This window comes from Schistocerca nitens, chromosome 6 (assembly GCF_023898315.1).
Source record: "Schistocerca nitens isolate TAMUIC-IGC-003100 chromosome 6, iqSchNite1.1, whole genome shotgun sequence".
NCBI lineage: Eukaryota > Metazoa > Arthropoda > Insecta > Orthoptera > Acrididae > Schistocerca > Schistocerca nitens.
The window spans coordinates 4,651,650-4,673,239 of NC_064619.1; the positions used below are offsets into that span (position 1 = coordinate 4,651,650).

At 40.1% G+C, this 21,590-nt stretch overlaps 1 protein-coding gene across 12 annotated transcripts in view; it reads right to left on the reverse strand.

The window, feature by feature from the left end:
• LOC126262889 (voltage-dependent L-type calcium channel subunit beta-1) overlaps positions 1-21,590 on the reverse strand; it is a 766,368-nt gene that overhangs the window by 51,377 nt on the left and 693,401 nt on the right. For all 12 annotated transcript variants that reach the window (XR_007546777.1, XR_007546778.1, XR_007546774.1 and 9 more), the window contains exon 8: positions 14,455-14,647. Coding sequence is in view for 6 of the 12 variants with exons in the window: in XM_049959773.1 (XP_049815730.1) it covers positions 14,455-14,647 (193 nt within the window). In the remaining 6 variants the exon portion in view is untranslated. The remainder of the gene's footprint in view (positions 1-14,454; positions 14,648-21,590) is intronic.

Consider the following 21,590-nt stretch of genomic DNA (forward strand, 5'->3'; position numbering starts at 1 on the left):
ACTCCGGAGATGGGAACTTGCTCTTCAATATATCCTCTCTTCCCGTTATCCACCAGGCCTCAATCTCCGCTAATTTCAAGTTGCCGCCACTCATTCCTCACCTGTCATTCAACAACATCTTTGCCTCCGCACTTCTGCCTCGACTGACATCTCTGCCCAAACTCTTTGTCTTTAAATATGTCTGCTTGTGTCTGTATATGTGTGGATGGATATGTGTGTGTGTGCGCGAGTGTATACCCGTCCTTTTTTCCCCCTAAGGTAAGTCCTTCCGCTCCCGGGATTGGAATGACTCCTTACCCTCTCCCTTAAAACCCACATCCTTTCGTCTTTCCCTCTCCTTCCCTCTTTCCTGATGAGGCAACAGTTTGTTGTGGGGGCTTGAGTTTTGTGTGTGTGTTTGTGTTTGTTTGTGTGTCTATCAACCTGCCAGCGCTTTCGTTCAGTAAGTCACATCATCTTTGTTTTTAGATATATTTTTCCCATGTGGAATGTTTCCCTCTATTATATTGATATCAGTAATTTGAACCCAACAATTACGTTTTTTACTGTCACTGTTGCATTTCGAAATCTTTTCTGTCGTCTTATTTTCTCTTTCTGTTTTTGCCAGTAGTTTCACTTTGTATCCACCTTCTCCTTTTTACCGTAATCTGCTATACAATTTTATCCCGCCTATATATATACTCAATAATACGTAACCCACATCCAAACCATAACCAAAAAATTTTTTTTGCCACTTTCAACACTACCGCTGCTATAAAATCCACCATTTCTAGTTCACAAACAGTTCCTTTCACCTTTTAAACAACCATTTCGGCTAGTTCTAATAACTTTCGCTTTATTTCCATTTCCGTTCTTTCCCACATCACTGATAATTTTTATCCGCTTCCCACAGGTTTTAACATCATTTTTTCTTCGTCAGACAATTGTTAGCCTCATTTTCATAATCTGCCACCACAAAACAACTCCTTTTAATACATTACACGCAGTTTTTTCGAAATTTTCCCGAATTTCTCTGTCCTTTAACGTGTTTTGGCGGCAACACAACCACCTAACCTTTCTACCAACCCAAGTCCAACATAGCCCAGCTGTAACCAACACCTTCTCGCCTTTTTTCACACCAGATCTCCAGTTACTTTCCAGTTCACCTTTATCTCTCCCCATATATTTTCATTTTCATTTCAGCCTCATGTTACACTTTTCACCTTCTAATACCATGTCACCCTCACAACACCCCCACAACGACCCCATTAAGTTTTATTTACATTCCCTCCACAAACATGCCTTCGCCCTAGCCACATTACGCTCCCATATTCTATTTTCTCAGGCTTGTCTGACATTTGGCATTACCCCCAAAGGCCTCACACAAAGTTCCCATCTCTGGCTGCATCCCTTCTTTCCATCAGTCCCTATACCAGTTCCAAACTGAACAATCCATTGCCCTCACCCACCTAATCCTTCACCTACACATCCACTCAGCCAATGAACACACCCGTCAACTCCTATCCTTAATAAAAGTCCTTAATCTTTCCTCTCCCACATCCACACCGGCTGTTCAGAGCATCCTCCTACAGGCCAACCGTAAATTAGAACAGCATGCCACCCTCCACCTCAAAAAACTATCCAATCTCCTGGTTTCCCACCTCCGGAAAGGTAACTCACTCACCCTTCACAACCTTTCCAGCAAACCTCAACCTCCTCTCATTGCACACAAACCCAGTCTCTCCCATCTACTCAATCTCCCACTTCCAGCTCCGCTCCCTCCAAAACCTCAAAATTCCAATCAACACAATCTGGTACCACAACACCCTAATTCAGCAGTTAACCTTTCCTCCAAACCTCTCTCCCAATCCGAAACCTCTGTCCTGTCCAAAGGCCTCACCTTCAGCCCCACTCCCAGATTCAACCAAACAGCCCTCGTCAAAGATTTATTGTCCTACACCCATACTCTCTGCTGGAAATATCACTTTGCCACGAAGAAAAATGATCCTAATCCTACTCCTAATGATCCAACTCCCCTAGACACCATCCAAATTGAACCCTGCCTGGAACAGTTCCGTCCTCCGTCGCAGCGGGACCCACCTCCTCTTCCTCAAAATCACCCTCTCCAAACCTTCCAGGAATTTCTGACTTCCAGCCTTGCATCTCAATCCTTCTTAAAAAGCCTTAATCCTACTCCCAACATCGCCACTGCTGAAGCCCAGGCGATCAGTGATCTGAAGGCTGACTGATCCATCGTCATTCTTCCGGCGGACAAGGGTTCCACGACCGTGGTACTTGATCGTCGGGAGTATGTGGCTGGGGGACTGCGTCAGCTTTCAGACAACACCACATACAAAGTTTGCCAAGGTAATCCCATTCCCGATGTCCAGGCGGAGCTTCAAGGAATCCTCAGAACCTTAGGCCCCCTACAAAACCTTTCACCTGACTCCATCAACCTCCTGACCCCACCGACACCCCACACCCCTACCTTCTACCTTCTTCCTAAAATTCACAAACCCAATCATCCTGGCCGCCCCATTGTAGCTGGTTACCAAGCCCCCACAGAACGTATCTCTGCCTACGTAGATCAACACCTACAACCCATTACTTGCAGTCTCCCATCCTTCATCAAAGACACCAACCACTTTCTCGAACGCCTGGAATCCTTACCCAATCTGTTACCCCCGGAAACCATCCTTGTAACCATTGATGCCACTTCCTTATACACAAATATTCTGCACGTCCAGGGCCTCGCTGCAATGGAGCACTTCCTTTCATGCCGATCACCTGCCACCCTACCTAAAACCTCTTTCCTCATCACCTTAGCCAGCTTCATCCTGACTCACAACTTCTTCACTTTTGAAGGCCAGACATACCAACAATTAAAGGGAACAGCCATGGGTACCAGGATGGCCCCCTCGTATGCCAACCTATTTATGGGTCGCTTAGAGGAAGCCTTCTTCGTTACCCAAGCCTGCCAACCCAAAGTTTGGTACAGATTTAGTAATTTCATCTTCATGATCTGGACTCACAGTGAAGAAGAACTCCAGAATTTCCTCTCCAACCTCAACTCCTTTGGTTCCATCAGATTCACCTGGTCCACTCCAAATCCCATGCCACTTTCCTTGACGTTGACCTCCATCTGTCCAATGGCCAGCTTCACACATACGTCCACATCAAACCCACCAACAAGCAACAGTACCTCCATTATGACAGCTGCCCCCATTCCATATCAAATGGTCCCTTCCCTACAGCCAGGCCTTCGTGGCAAACGAATCTGCTCCAGTCCGGAATCCCTGAACCATTACACCAACAACCTGAAAACAGCTTTCGCATCCCGCAACTACCCTCCCGACCTGGTACAGAAGCAAATAATGAGAGCCACTTCCTCATCCCCTCAAACCCAGAACCTCTCCAAAAGTGCCCCACCTGTGACAGGATACTTCCCGGGACTGGATCAGACTCTGAATGTGGCTCTCCAGCAGGGATACGACTTCCTCAAATCCTGCCCCGAAATGAGATCCATCCTTCATGATATCCTCCCCACTCCACCAAGAGTGTCTTTCCGCCATCCACCTAACCTTCGTAACCTCTTGGTTCATCCCTATGAAATCCCCAAACCACCTTCCCTACCCTCTGGCTCCTACCCTTGTAACCGCCCCTGGTGTAAAACCTGTCCCATGCACCCTCCCACCACCACCACCACCTACTCCAGTCCTGTAACCCGGAAGTTGTACACGATCAAAGGCAGAGCCACGTGTGAAAGCACCCACGTGATTTACCAACTGACCTGCCTACACTGTGACACTTTCTATGTGGGAATGACCAACAACAAACTGTCCATTCGCATGAATGGACACAGGCAGACAGTGTTTGTTGGTAATGAGGATCACCCTGTGGCTAAACATGCCTTGGTGCACGGCCAGCACATCTTGGCACAGTGTTACACCGTCCGGGTTATCTGGATACTTCCCACTAACACCAACCTATCCGAACTCCGGAGATGGGAACTTGCCCTTCAATATATCCTCTCTTCCCATTATCCACCAGGCCTCAATCTCCGCTGATTTCAAGTTGCCGCCACTCATACCTCACCTGCCATTCAACAACATCTTTGCCTCTGCACTTCCACCTCGACTGAGATCTCTGCCCAAACTCTTTGTCTTTAAATATGTCTGCTTGTGTCTGTATATGTGTGGATGGATAGATGTGTGTGTGCGCGAGTGTATACCTGTCCTTTTTTCCCCCTAAGGTAAGTCTTTCCACTCCCGGGATTGGAATGACTCCTTACCCTCTCCCTTAAAACCCACATCCTTTCATCTTTCCCTCTCCTTCCCTCTTTCCTGATGAAGCAACCGGAGGTTGCGAAAGCTCGAAATTTTGTGTGTGTGTTTGTGTGTTTTTTATTGTGCCTATCTACCAGCGCTTTCCTGTTTGGTAAGTCATGTGTGTGTGTGTGTGTGTGTGTGTGTGTGTGTGTGTATTTAAGAGGTCAATATTCCTACAGGAAACAATGTTCACAAGTAGAAAAAGTCCCATAACCAAGTGACAGGAAATAAAATACTGTTGAGATATGGACCATTCTATTCAACGACAGTTATCAACCTATTGACACAAGAGGAGGTGATATATGTATATGGTTATTAAATTTTCTTACACTTTCTTTAGATTAACTTCTTGAGGAATTACAAATTCATGTGACCGCATATCTGACCACCTCCAGTTTTGGTGACGTGTATGATGCACACTACTGATTATTGATGAGTATGGCAGATTCTAATTGCTTTAAATGCCCCTGTAGGAAAAAGCCAAAGATTTCAGGCCTGGTGAATGAAGAAGCCAAGCTACTGGACATCTTCAACCAATTCACTGCTCAATAATATTTCAGTGAAATACTGCTAGATGCGGTATCGAAAATGGGGTGGTGCCTCCATCAATCATTAACAGCATCCATCTAAAAGATGAAACATGGCAATGTGCCACCATAACACTGTGCACACTCAAGTTGGTAATCAACAATTTAAACCATTAAGAATGACAACTAAGAGACAACTGGTTGGAAACCACGTAACTCGATGGAACTTTAGTATGATGATAGTGGTAAAAACATAATAATGATCAGAGGATACAGAGCGGAGCTATTTAAGAATCTGTCAGAATTTACTCAGAGGTGGCTGGAGGGCAGGAGACTGGGGCTAGTGTGTTTGAAGGCAGCCACTGATGGTGGCCCATAATTTCACCAGTCAGCATGGCCGGCAAAGCCAGCAGGGCCTGGAAAGGGTAGGAGCAGAGCAAGGATACCGAAAAGGGCTCAATGTAAAAGTTAAGACACAGTTCTCAAAGTGGGCAGCCCTTCACTTTGGTTCCTGTGGACGAGCCAGTCAGTGGGCCAAGCCAAAAAGGAAAATAGTTCACCGTACATTTTGCTGTGGTGGGCAGTGGAGAATTCACCGTATTTACAACCATTAACAGTGTTTAGAGTTTGTTTCCATGTACTTAAATTGGAGAGAATGATGTAATAACAAGCAGAGGTAATATATGATGCCTGTTGGTGTCTGATGTCACTACCACCAAGAACTGTGAGCAGTAGGGTGACAAGTCATTGTTACATGAAACGCAGTTCGACAGTTGAAAAGGACAGATGTGTGATGAGTGTCACTTCGTCTTGATTGCACAATAAGCTTTTTTCGGGTCCATACTGTGTTAACAACAGTACCTAAGTCACGCACATAGTGAAATTTAAGAATGTGTGTGATGTATAATACTGCTGGGGACAAATTGCTGAGGCTTAGACACGCATAGTTCACGAAGAAAGCTAATGGCATGTGGTACAGAGCACCACCCATATGTGAAGGTAAGTGAACACGACATATTGGTGAGCTGTTAGCTACTCAAGTGTTTTGGTATTGTCATCGTCAATGACCCTTTGGTTGCAACTATCAATTTGTGAGATTCATTGACTTGGAAGATACAAAATAATTTATTTAGAGCCATCATAACTATTCTAGTGAGCTGTGAGACATCCCACATGGCAAAGAGCATTAACTGCATCTTCCCAATATAGATTATTTGTGTTATGGTATTCAAAAGACATAAACTCTTATGTGAGTTACATTTCTTGGTGGCCTTTGTACCAACAGTAATGACACACTTACATTTGAGCAAGTTCTGTAAGTTGTGATAAGTGCCATCTCTGAATTTGGTTTGATCCAATGACAAGTATACAACCACTTACTTTGAGGGCACTGAGCCTCCAGAATATAGCTCAGTTCTACCAGAATTTGTTTCCTGCTATTAGTAATTGTACTCTAATTCCTCAAATGTGGTTGTGTTACAAACTTAATTAGGCAGAATTCACATGTTGGAGCACAGTGTACTAATAACTGCACTAGAATTAAGGTCAGGTGAGTTTCACAGGTTGGAGCAGTGTGGCTGGCTTGCAATGTCGCAGTACTGGCAAGTATGTAAGTATCAACATAGTGTCATGCAGTACTGGCAAGCAAATAAGTACCAACCTAGTGCCACGCACCCCTGTAAACTGCCACCTACCGTAACAGTGAGTTGTGTACAACAGTACACTGATAAGGAGGGTCTGTCATTCCATTATGTCAGCTAACATAATTTTATAATCTCTATTGTTCTACTGTGGATGCAGGACAGTGGCTGGTCTAATTAAACAGGAAAATCACCAAACAGCCTTGCCATTTGAGAAGTTATTTTATTTTATTTTCAAAAGCAGTTTCCGCAATTTAATATGCCATTTTCAGGCCCCATATGCACCTTATGATGTTGTTGTTGTTGTTGTTGTTGTGGTCTTCAGTCCTGAGACTGGTTTGATGCAGCTCTCCATGCTACTCTATCCTGTGCAAGCTTCTTCATCTCCCAGTATTTACTGCAACCTACATCCTTCTGAATCTGCTTAGTATATTCTTCTCTTGGTCTCCCTCTACGATTTTTACCCTCCACGCTGCCCTCCAATGCTAAATTGGTGATCCCTTGGTGCCTCAAAACATGTCCTACCAACCAGTCCCTTCTTTTTGTCAAGTTGTGCCACAAACTCCTCTTCTCCCCAATTCTATTCAATACCTCCTCATTAGTTATGTGATCTACCCATCTAATCTTCAGCATTCTTCTGTAGCACCACATTTCGAAAACTTCTATTCACTTCTTGTCCAAAGTATTTATTGTCCATGTTTCACTTCCATACCTGGCTACACTTCATACAATACGACTTTCTAACACTTAAATCTATACTTGATGTTAACAAATTTCTCTTCTTCAGAAACGCTTTCCTTGCCATTGCCAGTCTACATTTTATATCCTCTCTACTTCGACCATCATCAGTTATTTTACTCCCCAAATAGCAAAACTCCTTTACTACTTTAAGTGTCTCATTTCCTAATCTAATTCCCTCAGCATCATCCAATTTAATTTGACTACATTCCATTGTCCTCATTTTGCTTTTGTTGATGTTCATCTTATATCCTCCTTTCAAGACACTATCCACTCCATTCAACTGCTCTTCAAGTCCTTTGCTGTCTCCGACAGAATTACAATGTCATCGGCGAACCTCAACATTTTTATTTCTTCTCCGTGGACTTAAATACCTACTCGTAATTTTTCTTTTGTTTCCTTTACTGCTTACTCAATATACAGATTGAATGACATCGGGGACAGGTTACAACCCTGTCTCACTCCCTTCCCAACCGCTGCTTCCCTTTCATGCCCCTCGACTCTTATAACTGCCATCTGGTTTCTGTACAAATTGTAAATAGCCTTTCGCTCCCTGTATTTTACCCCTGCCACCTTTAGAATTTGAAAGAGAGTATTCCAGTCAACATTCTCAAAAGCTTTCTCTAAGTCTACAAATGCTAGAAATGTAGGTTTGCCTTTCCTTAATCTATTTTCTAAGAGAAGTCGTAGGGTCAGTATTGCCTCACGTGTTCCAACATTTCTACAGAATCCAAACTGATCTTCCCCGAGGTCGGCTTCTACTAGTTTTTCCATTCGTCTGTAAAGAATTCGCATTAGTATTTTGCAGCTGTGACTTATTAAACTGATAGTTCGGCAATTTTCACATCTGTCAACACCTGCTTTCTTTGGGATTGGAATTATTATATTCTTCTTGAAGTCTGAAGGTATTTCGCCTGTCTCACACATTTTGCTCATCAGATGGTAGAGTTTTGTCAGGACTGGCTCTCCCAAAGCCGTCAGTAGCTCCAATGGAATGTTGTCTACTCCGGGGGCCTTGTTTCGACTCGTGTCTTTCAGTGCTCTGTCAAACTCTTCACGCAGTATCGTATCTCCCATTTCATCTTCATCTACATTCTCTTCCATTTCCATAATATTGTCCTCAAGTACTTCGCCCTTGTATAAACCCTCTATATACTCCTTCCACCTTTCTGCTTTCCCTTCTTTGCTTAGAACTGGGTTTCCATCTGAGCTCTTGATGTTCATACAAGTGGTTCTCTTCTCTCCAAAGGTCTCTTTAATTTTCCTGTAGACAGTATCTATCTTACCCCTCGTGAGATAAGCCTCTACACCCTTACATTTGTCTTCTAGCCATCCCTGCTTAGCCGTTTTGCACTTCCTGTCAATCTCATTTTTGAGACGTTTGTATTCCTTTTTGCCTGCTTCATTTACTGCATTTTTATATTTTCTCCTTTCATCAATTAAATTCAATATTTCTTCTGTTACCCAAGGATTTCTACTAGCCCTTGTCTTTTTACCTACTTGATCCTCTGCTGCCTTCACTACTTCATCCCTCAGAGCTACCCATTCTTCTTCTACTGTATTTCTTTCCCCCATTCCTGTTAATTGTTCCCTTATGCTCTCCCTGAAACTCTGTACAACCTCTGGTTTAGTCAGTTTATCCAGGTCCCATCTCCTTAAATTAGCACCTTTTTGTAGTTTCTTCAGTTTTAATCTACAGTTCATAACCAATAGATTGTGGTCAGAGTCCACATCTGCCCCTGGAAATGTCTTACAATTTAAGACCTGGTTCCTAAATCTCTGTCTTGCCATTATATAATCTATCTTATACCTTTTAGTATCTCCAGGATTCTTCCATGTATACAACCTTCTTTTATGATTCTTGAACCAAGTGTTAGCTATGATTAAGTTATGCTCTGTGCAAAATTCTACCAGGCGGCTTCCTCTTCTTTCATTTCTTACCCCCAATCCATATTCACCTACTATGTTTCCTTCTCTCCCTTTTCCTACTGACGAATTCCAGTCACCCATGACTATTAAATTTTCGTCTCCCTTCACTACCTGAATAATTTCTTTTATCTCATCATACATTTCATCTATTTCTTCATCATCTGCAGAGCTAGTTGGCATATAAACTTGTACTACTGTAGTAGGTGTGGGCTTCATATCTATCTTGGCCACAATAGTGCGTTCACTATGCTGTTTGTAGTAGTTTACCCGCACTCCTATTTTCTTATTCATTATTAAACCTACTCCTGCATTACCCCTATTTGATTTTGTATTTATAACTCTGTATTCACCTGACCAAAAGTCTTGTTCCTCCTGCCACTGAACTTCACTAATTCCCACTATATCTAACTTTAACCTACCCATTTCCCTTTTCAAATTTTCTAACCTACCTGCCCGATTAAGGGATCTGACATTCCACGCTCCGAACCGTAGAACGCCAGTTTTCTTTCTCCTTATGTATAGACAATCAATTGTATTGATATTGTCATTCTGGAGCCATGAGTACCTTGGTGACATTAATTTATATTTCAAGTGCTTCTTTTGAAAACTTGACAAGTCTCTAAAGGAAGCACTTGAAATACAAATTCACAACATACAGATACTGATGGCTCCAGTATGCCAATATTGATAAGATCAAGTGTCTACAAAGAGGTGCACAGGGGCCTGAAGATAGCATAGTGAACTGCCGAAACTGGTTGTCAAAATAACATAGAATAAGTTCTCAAATTGTACACCTGTTTGGCAATTTTCCTTGTTACATAATTTTCTTAACACTTGGTTTAAGAATCATGATAGAAGGTTGTATACATGGAAGAACCCTGGAGATACTAAAAGGTATCAGATAGATTATATAATGTTAAGACAGAGATTTAGGAACCAGGTTTTAAATTGTAAGACATTTCCAGGGGCAGATGTGGACTCTGACCACAATCTATTGGTTATGACCTGTAGATTAAAACTGAAGAAACTGCAAAAAGGTGGGAATATAAGGAGATGGGACCTGGATAAACTGAAAGAACCAGAGGTTGTAGAGAGTTTCAGGGAGAGCATAAGGGAACAATTGACAGGAATGGGGGAAAGAAATACAGTAGAAGAGGAATGGGTAGCTTTGAGGGATGAAGTAGTGAAAGCAGCAGAGGATCAAATAGGTAAAAAGACGAGGGCTAGTAGAAATCCTTGGGTAACAGAAGAAATATTGAATTTAATTGATGAAAGGAGAAAATATAAAAATGCAGTAAATGAAGCAGGCAAAAAGGAATACAAACGTCTCAGAAATGAGATCGACAGGAAGTGCAAAATGGCTAAGCAGGGATGGCTAGAGGCCAAATGTAAGAATGTAGAGGCTTTTCTCACTAGGGGTAAGATAGATACTGCCTACAGGAAAATTAAAGAGACCTTTGGAGATAAGAGAACCACTTGTATGAACATCAAGAGCTCAGATGGAAACCCAGTTCTAAGCAAAGAAGGGAAAGCAGAAAGGTGGAAGGAGTATATAGAGGGTCTATACAAGGGCGATGTACTTGAAGACAATATTATGGAAATGGAAGAGGATGTAGATGAAGATGAAATGGGAGATATGATACTGCGTGAAGAGTTTGACAGAGCACTGAAAGACACGAGTCGAAACAAGGCCCCCGGAGTAGACAACATTCCATTGGAACTACTGACGGCCTTGGGAGAGCCAGTCCTGACAAAACTCTACCATCTGGTGAGCAAGATGTATGAAACAGGTGAAATACCCTCAGACTTCAAGAAGAATATAATAATTCCAATCCCAAAGAAAGCAGGTGTTGACAGATGTGAAAATTACCGGACAATCAGTTTAATAAGCCACAGCTGCAAAATACTAACACGAATTCTTTACAGACGAATGGAAAAACTAGTAGAAGCCGGCCTCGGGGAAGATCAGTTTGGATTCCGTAGAAATACTGGAACACGTGAGGCAATACTGACCTTACGACTTATCTTAGAAGAAAGATTAAGGAAAGGCAAACCTACGTTTCTAGCATTTGTAGACGTAGAGAAAGCTTTTGACAATGTTGACTGGAATACTGTCTTTCAAATTCTAAAGGTGGCAGGGGTAAAATACAGGGAGCGAAAGGCTATTTACAATTTGTACAGAAACCAGATGGCAGTTATAAGAGTCGAGGGACATGAAAGGGAAGCAGCGGTTGGGAAGGGAGTAAGACAGGGTTGTAGCCTCTCCCCGATGTTATTCGATCTGTATATTGAGCAAGCAGTAAAGGAAACAAAAGAAAAATTCGGAGTAGGTATTAAAATCCATGGAGAAGAAATAAAAACTTTGAGGTTCGCCGATGACATTGTAATTCTGTCAGAGACAGCAAAGGACTTGGAAGAGCAGTTGAACGGAATGGATGGTGTCTTGAAGGGAGGATATAAGATGAACATCAACAAAAGCAAAACGAGGATAATGGAATGTAGTCAAATTAAATCGGGTGATGTTGAGGGTATTAGATTAGGAAATGAGACACTTAAAGTAGTAAAGGAGTTTTGCTATTTGGGGAGCAAAATAACTGATGATGGTCGAAGTAGAGAGGATATAAAATGTAGACTGGCAATGGCAAGGAAAGCGTTTCTGAAGAAGAGAAATTTGTTAACATCGAGTATAGATTTAAGTGTCAGGAAGTCATTTCTGAAAGTATTTGTATGGAGTGTAGCCATGTATGGAAGTGAAACATGGACGGTAAATAGTTTAGACAAGAAGAGAATTGAAGCTTTCGAAATGTGGTGCTACAGAAGAATGCTGAAGATTAGATGGGTAGATCACATAACTAATGAGGAAGTATTGAATAGGATTGGGGAGAAGTGAAGTTTGTGGCACAACTTGACCAGAAGAAGGGATCGGTTGGTAGGACATGTTCTGAGGCATCAAGGGATCACCAATTTAGTATTGGAGGGCAGCGTGGAGGGTAAAAATCGTAGGGGGAGACCAAGAGATGAATACACTCAGCAGATTCAGAAGGATGTAGGTTGCAGTAGGTACTGGGAGATGAAGAAGCTTGCACAGGATAGAGTAGCGTGGAGAGCTGCATCAAACCAGTCTCAGGACTGAAGACCACAACAACAAACAACATAATTTTATAGTGTTTGGCACCAACATGACTGTTAGATTCACAGTGCAAATCAATCTGACTGTGAGAGGATATTGGCAATATTACAAAGGATAATGTTTGTAATGTTTGGCAATCTGGCTGGGTGGTTGTTGAAGAGAAATTATTGGCAAAATCACCTGTTAATGTTTCCAAGAAAAAGGGTATGTGTCTGAGGCAGTCATCCCCAAGTTCTGTTTCTAATCCTGAAGTGAACCTGACACCTTACTTCCATAATCAACTGAGAATTTTCAGCTGCCCACATGTGTGAACAATCTCACTCCGACAAATCTTAAAAAGAAAATGGACGTGGTGAACTGCAGATCTTAAGTGCACTGAATTAGCAGCAACTGGCAGAACTGTAATACTGCATAATGGTCTTGGGGCCCGAAAGTGGCCATGTAAAACATATGTATAAAGTGAATGCTTATGCACAATTCATCATGTTGTCAAGGCCTTCAGAAGTTATAATCATTTGCACGTATGTTTCAAGATCATCATATACTTGTTACTACTATAGCTCTTTCATATCCAGCTTGCAAACTGTGTGAGGACATCATGACGTCTTGTCCTTATTCCAATCTGATATCTGTAAGCTGCTGATGTAACCAACAACAAATGCTGTGAATGTCATTTGACATCCATAACATGAGCCTAAACCATAGCAGAATATAAGGACTGCCATTTCCTGTGAGAAACAATATGTCTCTATGTCAATGTTCATGTTTCTCACACTGTGTGGAGCCATTACAGAAACCACAGCAATATACAAAAAAGTATGTAGGTGATGGCTGATTGGGGAGACACTTCTAGTTGCTTTGACATCACCAGCACTTTCAGTGAACTACATACAGAACCATTCATAAAAAATAAAAATCCAGTAATCAATTGCAACAGGAAAATGACCTATATCATTGAGTACAAAACATTCTCAACACACTTAACATAGTCCACTTTCTCAAAGAAGTTTTCTTGTTTCTTCACATGTGCTTATAGGAACCTTTTCTAGCTTTTATCAATACTATTTCCTGGATGTATGTGTGCCCTCTTGCCACATATGTCAAAAGCAAGTGATGTACCAATAAATCATAATTAGAAACTATTAATAATTGTGATAAGATAGTACTATATTTTACAATGTGTTGGAAATATGCTGCCTCTAGATAGTGAATATGGCGGGAACCATATAGAAGATGATCATCTTCAGTGTATCACTGCTGGATTCGATTTCTCCACTGTGAAAGTGAAAGCATGCAGTTTTCAATCTGCAGAATATTTGCTGTACAGCTGTCACATCCTGCCTGGACAGTACATGCAATTTTATTTTAGAGTCATAGCTTTCTTCCAAGTCACAAATATTTACTTCTTATTTGAACTTACTAAATGGCTTGTGCAGGACATTAATTTTAGCCTATTATGGAAGATCTGATTTTAATTTTAGTTTTTAACATGCCACTAGATTACTTTCCATTGCAGATTTTTTTCATAATCAAACAGCAAACACATAGTATTTGAAAATGACCTAAGGGTGAAACTGTGCAACAGTATTAAAAAGAAACTAAAAACTGACAGCTGCAGGCAGCTTGGGAATCACTCAAAAATTCTTAGCAACTGTGGACCCAGGTTCAAGGAAAACTACTTCCATTTTAATACTGGCAGAATAAACATTATTGAGCATAGGGAGTGATACCTATTAAACATTTATTTCCTGTCATATGGATGTATTGCTGGGAGATTTTTTTTTCCTTAACAGAGATCATTAACATGGCTGCATAAACTACATTATGGGTATAAAAGACAAGTCATTTATTGCAGAGATAGTCTCCCAAATCAGTAAGTATTCCATACAACATTACTCTTTTATTCTGCAGTAGGTCACTCCTTTTAGATGTTAAGTGTGATACCTAATAAGAATAGGGTGAATTCTTAGGCACAGCCAGGCTATGGAGATTAAAAAAAATTACACTAATTATGAAAAGAAAAACATCTACCACTGTGAAGTAGGTGGGGCGATTTCTGTTGGAAGTTGTCTCTGTTTGATGTTGTACGAGACACAGCATGATGGTTATCAAAAAAAGTATATTAGACTTAATTCTCTGCTGTTTAAAAGTAACTTATGACTTTGGAATGCTGTGGTACTTACCGGGAGGTGTGGTTACGTTGTGGTCAGAAGTGGAAGGCACTGCCCCAGGAGACAACTGCTGCGCTTGCGCCTGCTGGGGATTCTGTTGACCAGGAACCTGATTCTGGCTCTGCCTGGGTAAACCGACAGGCACTACTGGTGGCTGCTGTGATGGTGGTGGAATTGCTGGCGGGTGTGTTGCTCGCCAGTAAGCCTGTAGCACATGTAAGGTATGCTTTTCTGTTATTCAAGACCAGTGCTTGGTTGATGGTTTTTGACCTTACAAAAACAGGTGCAAAGAAACAATTGTAACAGGAAATTTACCACTATTCAGTCAAATAAAAATTTAGAAGTGTTTCAAATGAGTCTTATTATTAGTACCTGTATTGATAAATTGATGTGAGTGACAATGAATTTACAGGGAGGTTAGAAATAACACTGCATACAATTTATATCAAGGGTAATTTTAATGTCTACAAGCATACACTACTGTTTAATTTCCATAAATTAATAAGCTTTTTACCATATACATAAATTTAGTATCTGATATTTTAGATATCATCTTATTATAAACTAAAATGTTGACTGGAATACTCTCTTTCAAATTCTAAAGGTGGCAGGGGTAAAATACAGGGAGCGAAAGGCTATTTACAATTTGTACAGAAACCAGATGGCAGTTATAAGAGTCGAGGGACATGAAAGGGAAGCAGCGGTTGGGAAGGGAGTAAGACAGGGTTGTAGCCTCTCCCCGATGTTATTCGATCTGTATATTGAGCAAGCAGTAAAGGAAACAAAAGAAAAATTCGGAGTAGGTATTAAAATCCATGGAGAAGAAATAAAAACTTTGAGGTTCGCCGATGACATTGTAATTCTGTCAGAGACAGCAAAGGACTTGGAAGAGCAGTTGAACGGAATGGATAGTGTCTTGAAGGGAGGATATAAGATGAACATCAACAAAAGCAAAACGAGGATAATGGAATGTAGTCAAATTAAATCGGGTGATGTTGAGGGTATTAGATTAGGAAATGAGACACTTAAAGTAGTAAAGGAGTTTTGCTATTTGGGGAGCAAAATAACTGATGATGGTCGAAGTAGAGAGGATATAAAATGTAGACTGGCAATGGCAAGGAAAGCGTTTCTGAAGAAGAGAAATTTGTTAACATCGAGTATAGATTTAAGTGTCAGGAAGTCATTTCTGAAAGTATTTGTATGGAGTGTAGCCATGTATGGAAGTGAAACATGGACGGTAAATAGTTTGGACAAGAAGAGAATAGAAGCTTTCGAAATGTGGTTCTACAGTAGAATGCTGAAGATTAGATGGGTAGATCACATAACTAATGAGGAGGTACTGAATAGGATTGGGGAGAAGAGGAGTTTGTGGCACAACTTGACCAGAAGAAGGGATCGGTTGGTAGGACATGTTCTGCGGCATCAAGGGATCACCAATTTAGTATTGGAGGGCATTGTGGAGGGTAAAAATCGTAGGGGGAGACCAAGAGATGAATGCACTAAGCAGATTCAGAAGGATGTAGGTTGCAGTAGGTACTGGGAGATGAAGAAGCTTGCACAGGATAGAGTAGCATGGAGAGCTGCATCAAACCAGTCTCAGGACTGAAGACCACAGCAATAACAACCTTGTTGCCACCTTGTGTATGAAGGAATTCTAGTCACTGAGGAATTGAACAACAGAGGAGCTCTTCTCTTACTATTAGTTTCTTTTAGTTACAGTTTTATTACGCGGTAACCAGAATAACACAACAAAACCTTTTATATGTTTGTTGTGAGTACATACCTAAATACTTTATACAATGTAATCTTACTATCTTAAAATTCTTGTTTCACTTTTACCTATTTGTTACCAGACAGTATGTGATATGTAATACTATTTTCAAATAACTTTCGAACTGGGCTATACTCACAAAAGTGATGAATGCCATGGCAAAGACTAAACCATCACAGGAAAAATACCATAGTTTCTAGAACTTCTAGCCATTTTCCACATACAATTTTCCTTATAGTGGGGTCTATGGGACATTATAACAAATGAATTCCAATCCTATTCCTTGCAATGTTACTGAATTCAGTGATTTCGTAGTTACTATGCAGAATCCTGTTATTTCAAATTTAACAGCTTCCTGCTGGCATTCTCAGCAGTCATCTGTTAGGCAGACAAAATATTTCAGTGGTGGAAATGAATCCCAAACAAGCATTTTAAGACTAAATTTTAAGAGATTTAGTACCAGAAAATTAGTTGCTCATCTAAAAATATTGACAACCTACATGAAAGTTGAAAAACTTTTAATAATAAACCAAAGCATTACTGATGGTTTAACGGAATATGAGGGAGCACCATTCTGTTTAACACAATTTTTATAGGTAGAATATTTTGTAAACTCGCCAACCAAACTTACAGCAACATCATTTAGTTTCAGATCACAAACTACCAGTATATAACCATGTAAAGGAGACTCTTGTAGAATCAAAAAATGTAGAAAATAAGATAATAACCCCAACAGACAAAGTAAAATAGGTTGAATACTCAAAAACCCGTTTTGTGTTTTACAGAACTGAACAAAAGAACTCTTACGATGGCACAAAGGTGCTGAAACACTTTTGAGCATTTACAAACAACAGTTGTTTCCAAATATAATATAGAAAGGATATACTCACCAAATAGAGGAAGTGTTGAGTCACAGATAGGCACAATGAAAAAGACTGCTGAAATATTAAAGCTTAAAGTCCTTGTGTGAGTGTGTGAGTGTGTGTGTGTGTGTGTGTGTTTCCTACTGCAGAAGGACTTTGTCTGAAAGCTTTAATATTCTAGCAGTCTTTTTCATTGTGCCTGTCTGCGAATCAATGCCTCCTCTATACAGAACAGACAGAAACAGCCTGAAAATCTTCTAAAGGTGTTTCAGGGGAGGCTGTGGTGGGAAATAATAGTCAAGAAAATAAATTCGATACATTGCACTGTTTCTGAGTTATTTCTCCATGAAGTTAGCCTTTCAGATTACCACAAGTATACATTCAAATAGCCTTCCACAGGCGGTATTGTCAAACATGTTCTTCATTTGGTTAGACGCAAGTGGAGGAAAGGAGAGAGAGAGAGAGAGAGAGAGAGAGAGAGAGAGAGAGAGAGAGGCAGAAACAGGAGAACCATGGGAAATCACTGGACGGAAGCGAGGATTGAATTCACAGCATGGGCCCTCGTCTACGGGCAAAAAAAAAAAAAAAAAAAAAAAAAAAAAAAAAAAAAAAAAGGTTCTAGAATTCTGCATGATACTCTAGCACCTTAAAAATAATAGTTCTGCCTAGAGTAATGGTATATCATAGTGGTTAAAAAACATTTGTAACATGCAGAAAGTTGTTAGGTTCAAGCCTAATCAGGTGATTTGAAATTTTTATTTGTAATTCATTATCGAAATTACATGAATCATTGGAGCAGAAGAAATCCTAATAACTGGTACAATGGGACATCCCCCCTTTCATGCCCTTCACAGTTGTTTGCACAGTGTAGATGTAGGTGTAGTTATTTGAATGCTATTAATTGCTTTAAAGGTAATGTTTCAAATTTCTTCTTTGAAACATCACATTAATCACCTTAGTAACATTGCATTTGTCTTGATTTGTTCTTCCTATCATTGTTTTCCCTACTGGAATCTTCATTCAAGTAATTTGGATTATTTTTATTTGTCCACCATAATATCACAACATTTGAAATTGGCAATCTATCAGTTACAAAAATATCTATATTTTTATACTGACTGTGCAGATGTGTCAAAAACGGTTTTTTTTTTTTTCATTACAAGATGTGGATGTCAGGTTACAACACATCCACATTTTAGCAGACATGTACCCATTTTTTGTGTTTAATATAGCATCCACATACATCTTTACGATACCTGCTTATGTCCCAAATTTTTTATTTTTGGGAATCAAGATCTTTTGATTTTTGTTTTCAGCTTGTATTGTGAACAATTTATAAATCTTGTACTTCAGTTACTGAATTACATTATTTGTTATATTTTTACATATCAATTTGTTATGCTAGTAGAACCAAAAATATTAATTCATATAGCTTGCAAGTGACATTTCAATCTTTACAGCTTCGATATGGCTTGATGTGTACATTCCTTGCCCATCATGATGAAAACTGTTTTGATCAATTTTCAAATTTATAATAATTCATAGCCATATGTTATGGAAAATCTGAACCAACCCAGAAGAAAAGATGCAACACATTGAATCATTCAGTAGTGAGGACCAATTTAGGGAATTAATTAAAGCTGCACAGTTCTTTGCAGTGGCAACCCATAACATTTGTGTTGAGAGGTTGTACTTAATGCAGGCACAATGGGCAAAGCAGGAAACAGAGTGATACTAAATCTGTAAAGTGGATTTCAATGTTGAAATTTAATTTTAGACATTTGAATTGCAAAGCATTCTTTAAATATTTGTGTCAACAAAACAAACTTTAAAAAATATTTGCTCCAATAAAAACTGCATAAAGAAGATGTTCCTATTCAGCCAGTTGTATCATTATCTACTGCTCCCTCTTACAAACTAGCTAGTAAACTGGATGCTTTCATTAAGAGCAAGACTAAATTCAAACCAGAGCATGGTATTTCAAAATCTGTAGACCTTAGAAATAAGATAAAAGGTATATCTGTCTCACACAGTGATAAATTAGTATCCTTTGATGTCTGCTGTTTGTTTTCCAACATTCCTGTAGTGGAATGCATTGATATTCCGACAGAGCTGATGTACAAGTCTAATGATAACGCTGTGGAATTGAATGATTTGAAACTGGCCACTCAGACATGCTTGGCACAGAACTATTTCCAGTTCCAAGGGACTCTTTATAAACAATTAGATGGTTTAGCTATGGGTTCCCCTCTTAGTCCACTGTTGGCTGAAATATTTATGTACCATTTTGAACAACATTTTCTGAAAAAAAAAAACCTTTTGAGTGCAAATATCAAATACTGGTTTAGATATGTAGATGATGTCCACTGTACGTGGACTGGCACTACAAGACAACTTAACACATTTTTGAAAAACCTGAATGGTCAACATAAAATTATTGAGTTCACAATGAAGATTGGCAACAAATACATAAACTTCTTAGAGCTCATGATTGATACTAGTACACAGACACACTATTTCAAAATTTATAGAAAAATACTGTAATACCTTCTTGCTCACAACACCCCATAGCTCACAAACAAGCAGCTTTTTACTCAGTGGTACACCGTCTCATATCCATCCCCATGTCCAGAGATGATTTTAAAGCAGAGTTAGATACAATAAAATTTATTGCCACAGCAAATGGCTACAGTCCAGTCCTCATTGACCACATCTTGCATAGGAAACAAAAACGGAAAATTATCCCCCACCTCTGTGCCCCATCTGTTTCCCCATCCAATGTCTGCAACAAATGGTGTACATTACCATATCTAGGAGAGGTATCGCAAATTGTAGCCAAAGAATTAAAAGCATGCAAGTATAGGCTTTCCTACTATTTTAAGAACATGACAGCCCAGTGTATTTTCAATAGCAAAGGTAAGATCCATTATAAGCCAACAGTGGGGTATACAAAATTACCTGTTCTGATTGTGACAAATTTTACATTGGTCAGTCAGGCAGAGGTATATCAACTAGGCTGGCTGAACATGAACACAGCTGGAGGTTGCAGAATTCTGACTCCACATTTGCTGAGCATGTACTGACAAGGGAACCTCCCCATCGCTCCCCCCTCAGATTTAGTTACAAGTTGGGACAGTGGATAGGCCTTGAAAAACTGAACACAGATCAATCGAGAAAACAGGAAGAAGTTGTGTGGAACTATGAAAAACATAAGCAAAATATACAAACTGAGTACTCCATGAGCAACATATGCAACATCAAGGATAGTATGAGCTAAGGAGTGCCGTGGTCCCGTGGTTAGCGTGAGCAGCTGCAGAAGGAGAGGTCATTGGTTCAAGTCACCCCTGGAGTGAAAAATGTAATTTTTTATTTTCAGACAATTATTATCGGTCGGTCCGTCCGTCCGATGCGAGGTAACTGCGCCGTAGTATGGGGACGCTACACCTAAACAAACATCGAAACACACGACGTCAGTCGACTACAGCGCACGGAAGAGAGAGTATTCCTGCTAACGAGGCTCCCTGGCTGGCAGTTGACTGTTCGCTACTTTGGACGAGAGTGCATTAAATACGTGAGATGTATTCCGTGGGCAATATGAATCCAACAAATATAGCTAGCGACTTCAATAACAATCGCACGGTTGTGCGGTGCGGTTGTCAAACACAGACACTAAACTTATTACAGTGAACAGAGACATCAATGAACGAACAGACAGATCATAACTTTGCGAAAATAAAGAAAGTAAACTTTTCACACTTGAACCTAGGACCTCTCGTTCCGCAGCTGCTCACGCTAACCACGGGACCACGGCGCTTCTTAGCTCACACTGTCCTTGATGTTGCCTATGTTGCTCATGGACTAGGTTTGTATATTTTGCTTATTTTTTCATAGTTCCACACAACTTCTTCCTGTTTTCTCGATTGATCTGTGTTCAGTTTTTCAAGGCCTATCCACTGTGTCAACTTTTAACTAAATCTGAGGGGGGTGCGATGGGGAGGTTCTCTTGTGAGTGAGGGTCACAACTACCAGCCACAGTACCATGTCCTTCACTTAGCAAATAAAGACCAAAAACTCAACCTGCTGGAAGCCCTGGAAATTAACAAACATCTAGCTCACAGTCCTGATCTAATCCTAAATGATCAGACACAGCACAACACATACCCTCTTCTAAACTTCACATAATCATCTCTGTTTTTCATTACTTCCCACATTGTCTGCTCCTTCATATTCTCATTTTCCTGTGTTCATTAACATTGACTGAAATTGTCTATGTGATCCATATAAACTGTAGTTTCAATTGTTAAGGCTTTCTTCTAATTGATACTTGTATTACTTTCCATGTTTTGAAACCTCTTGTAGTTGTCTCATCAAATATTGTTTTTATTTTACTTGGTTCAGTTATTTAATGCAAAATCTTACAACATCACAGTTTTCAGTAAAATGTTAATGTTTTCCCTGTTTGCTCCTTTTGTATTTGTGTATTGTTCAGCATGTTTTACATTTTAAAATGCAGT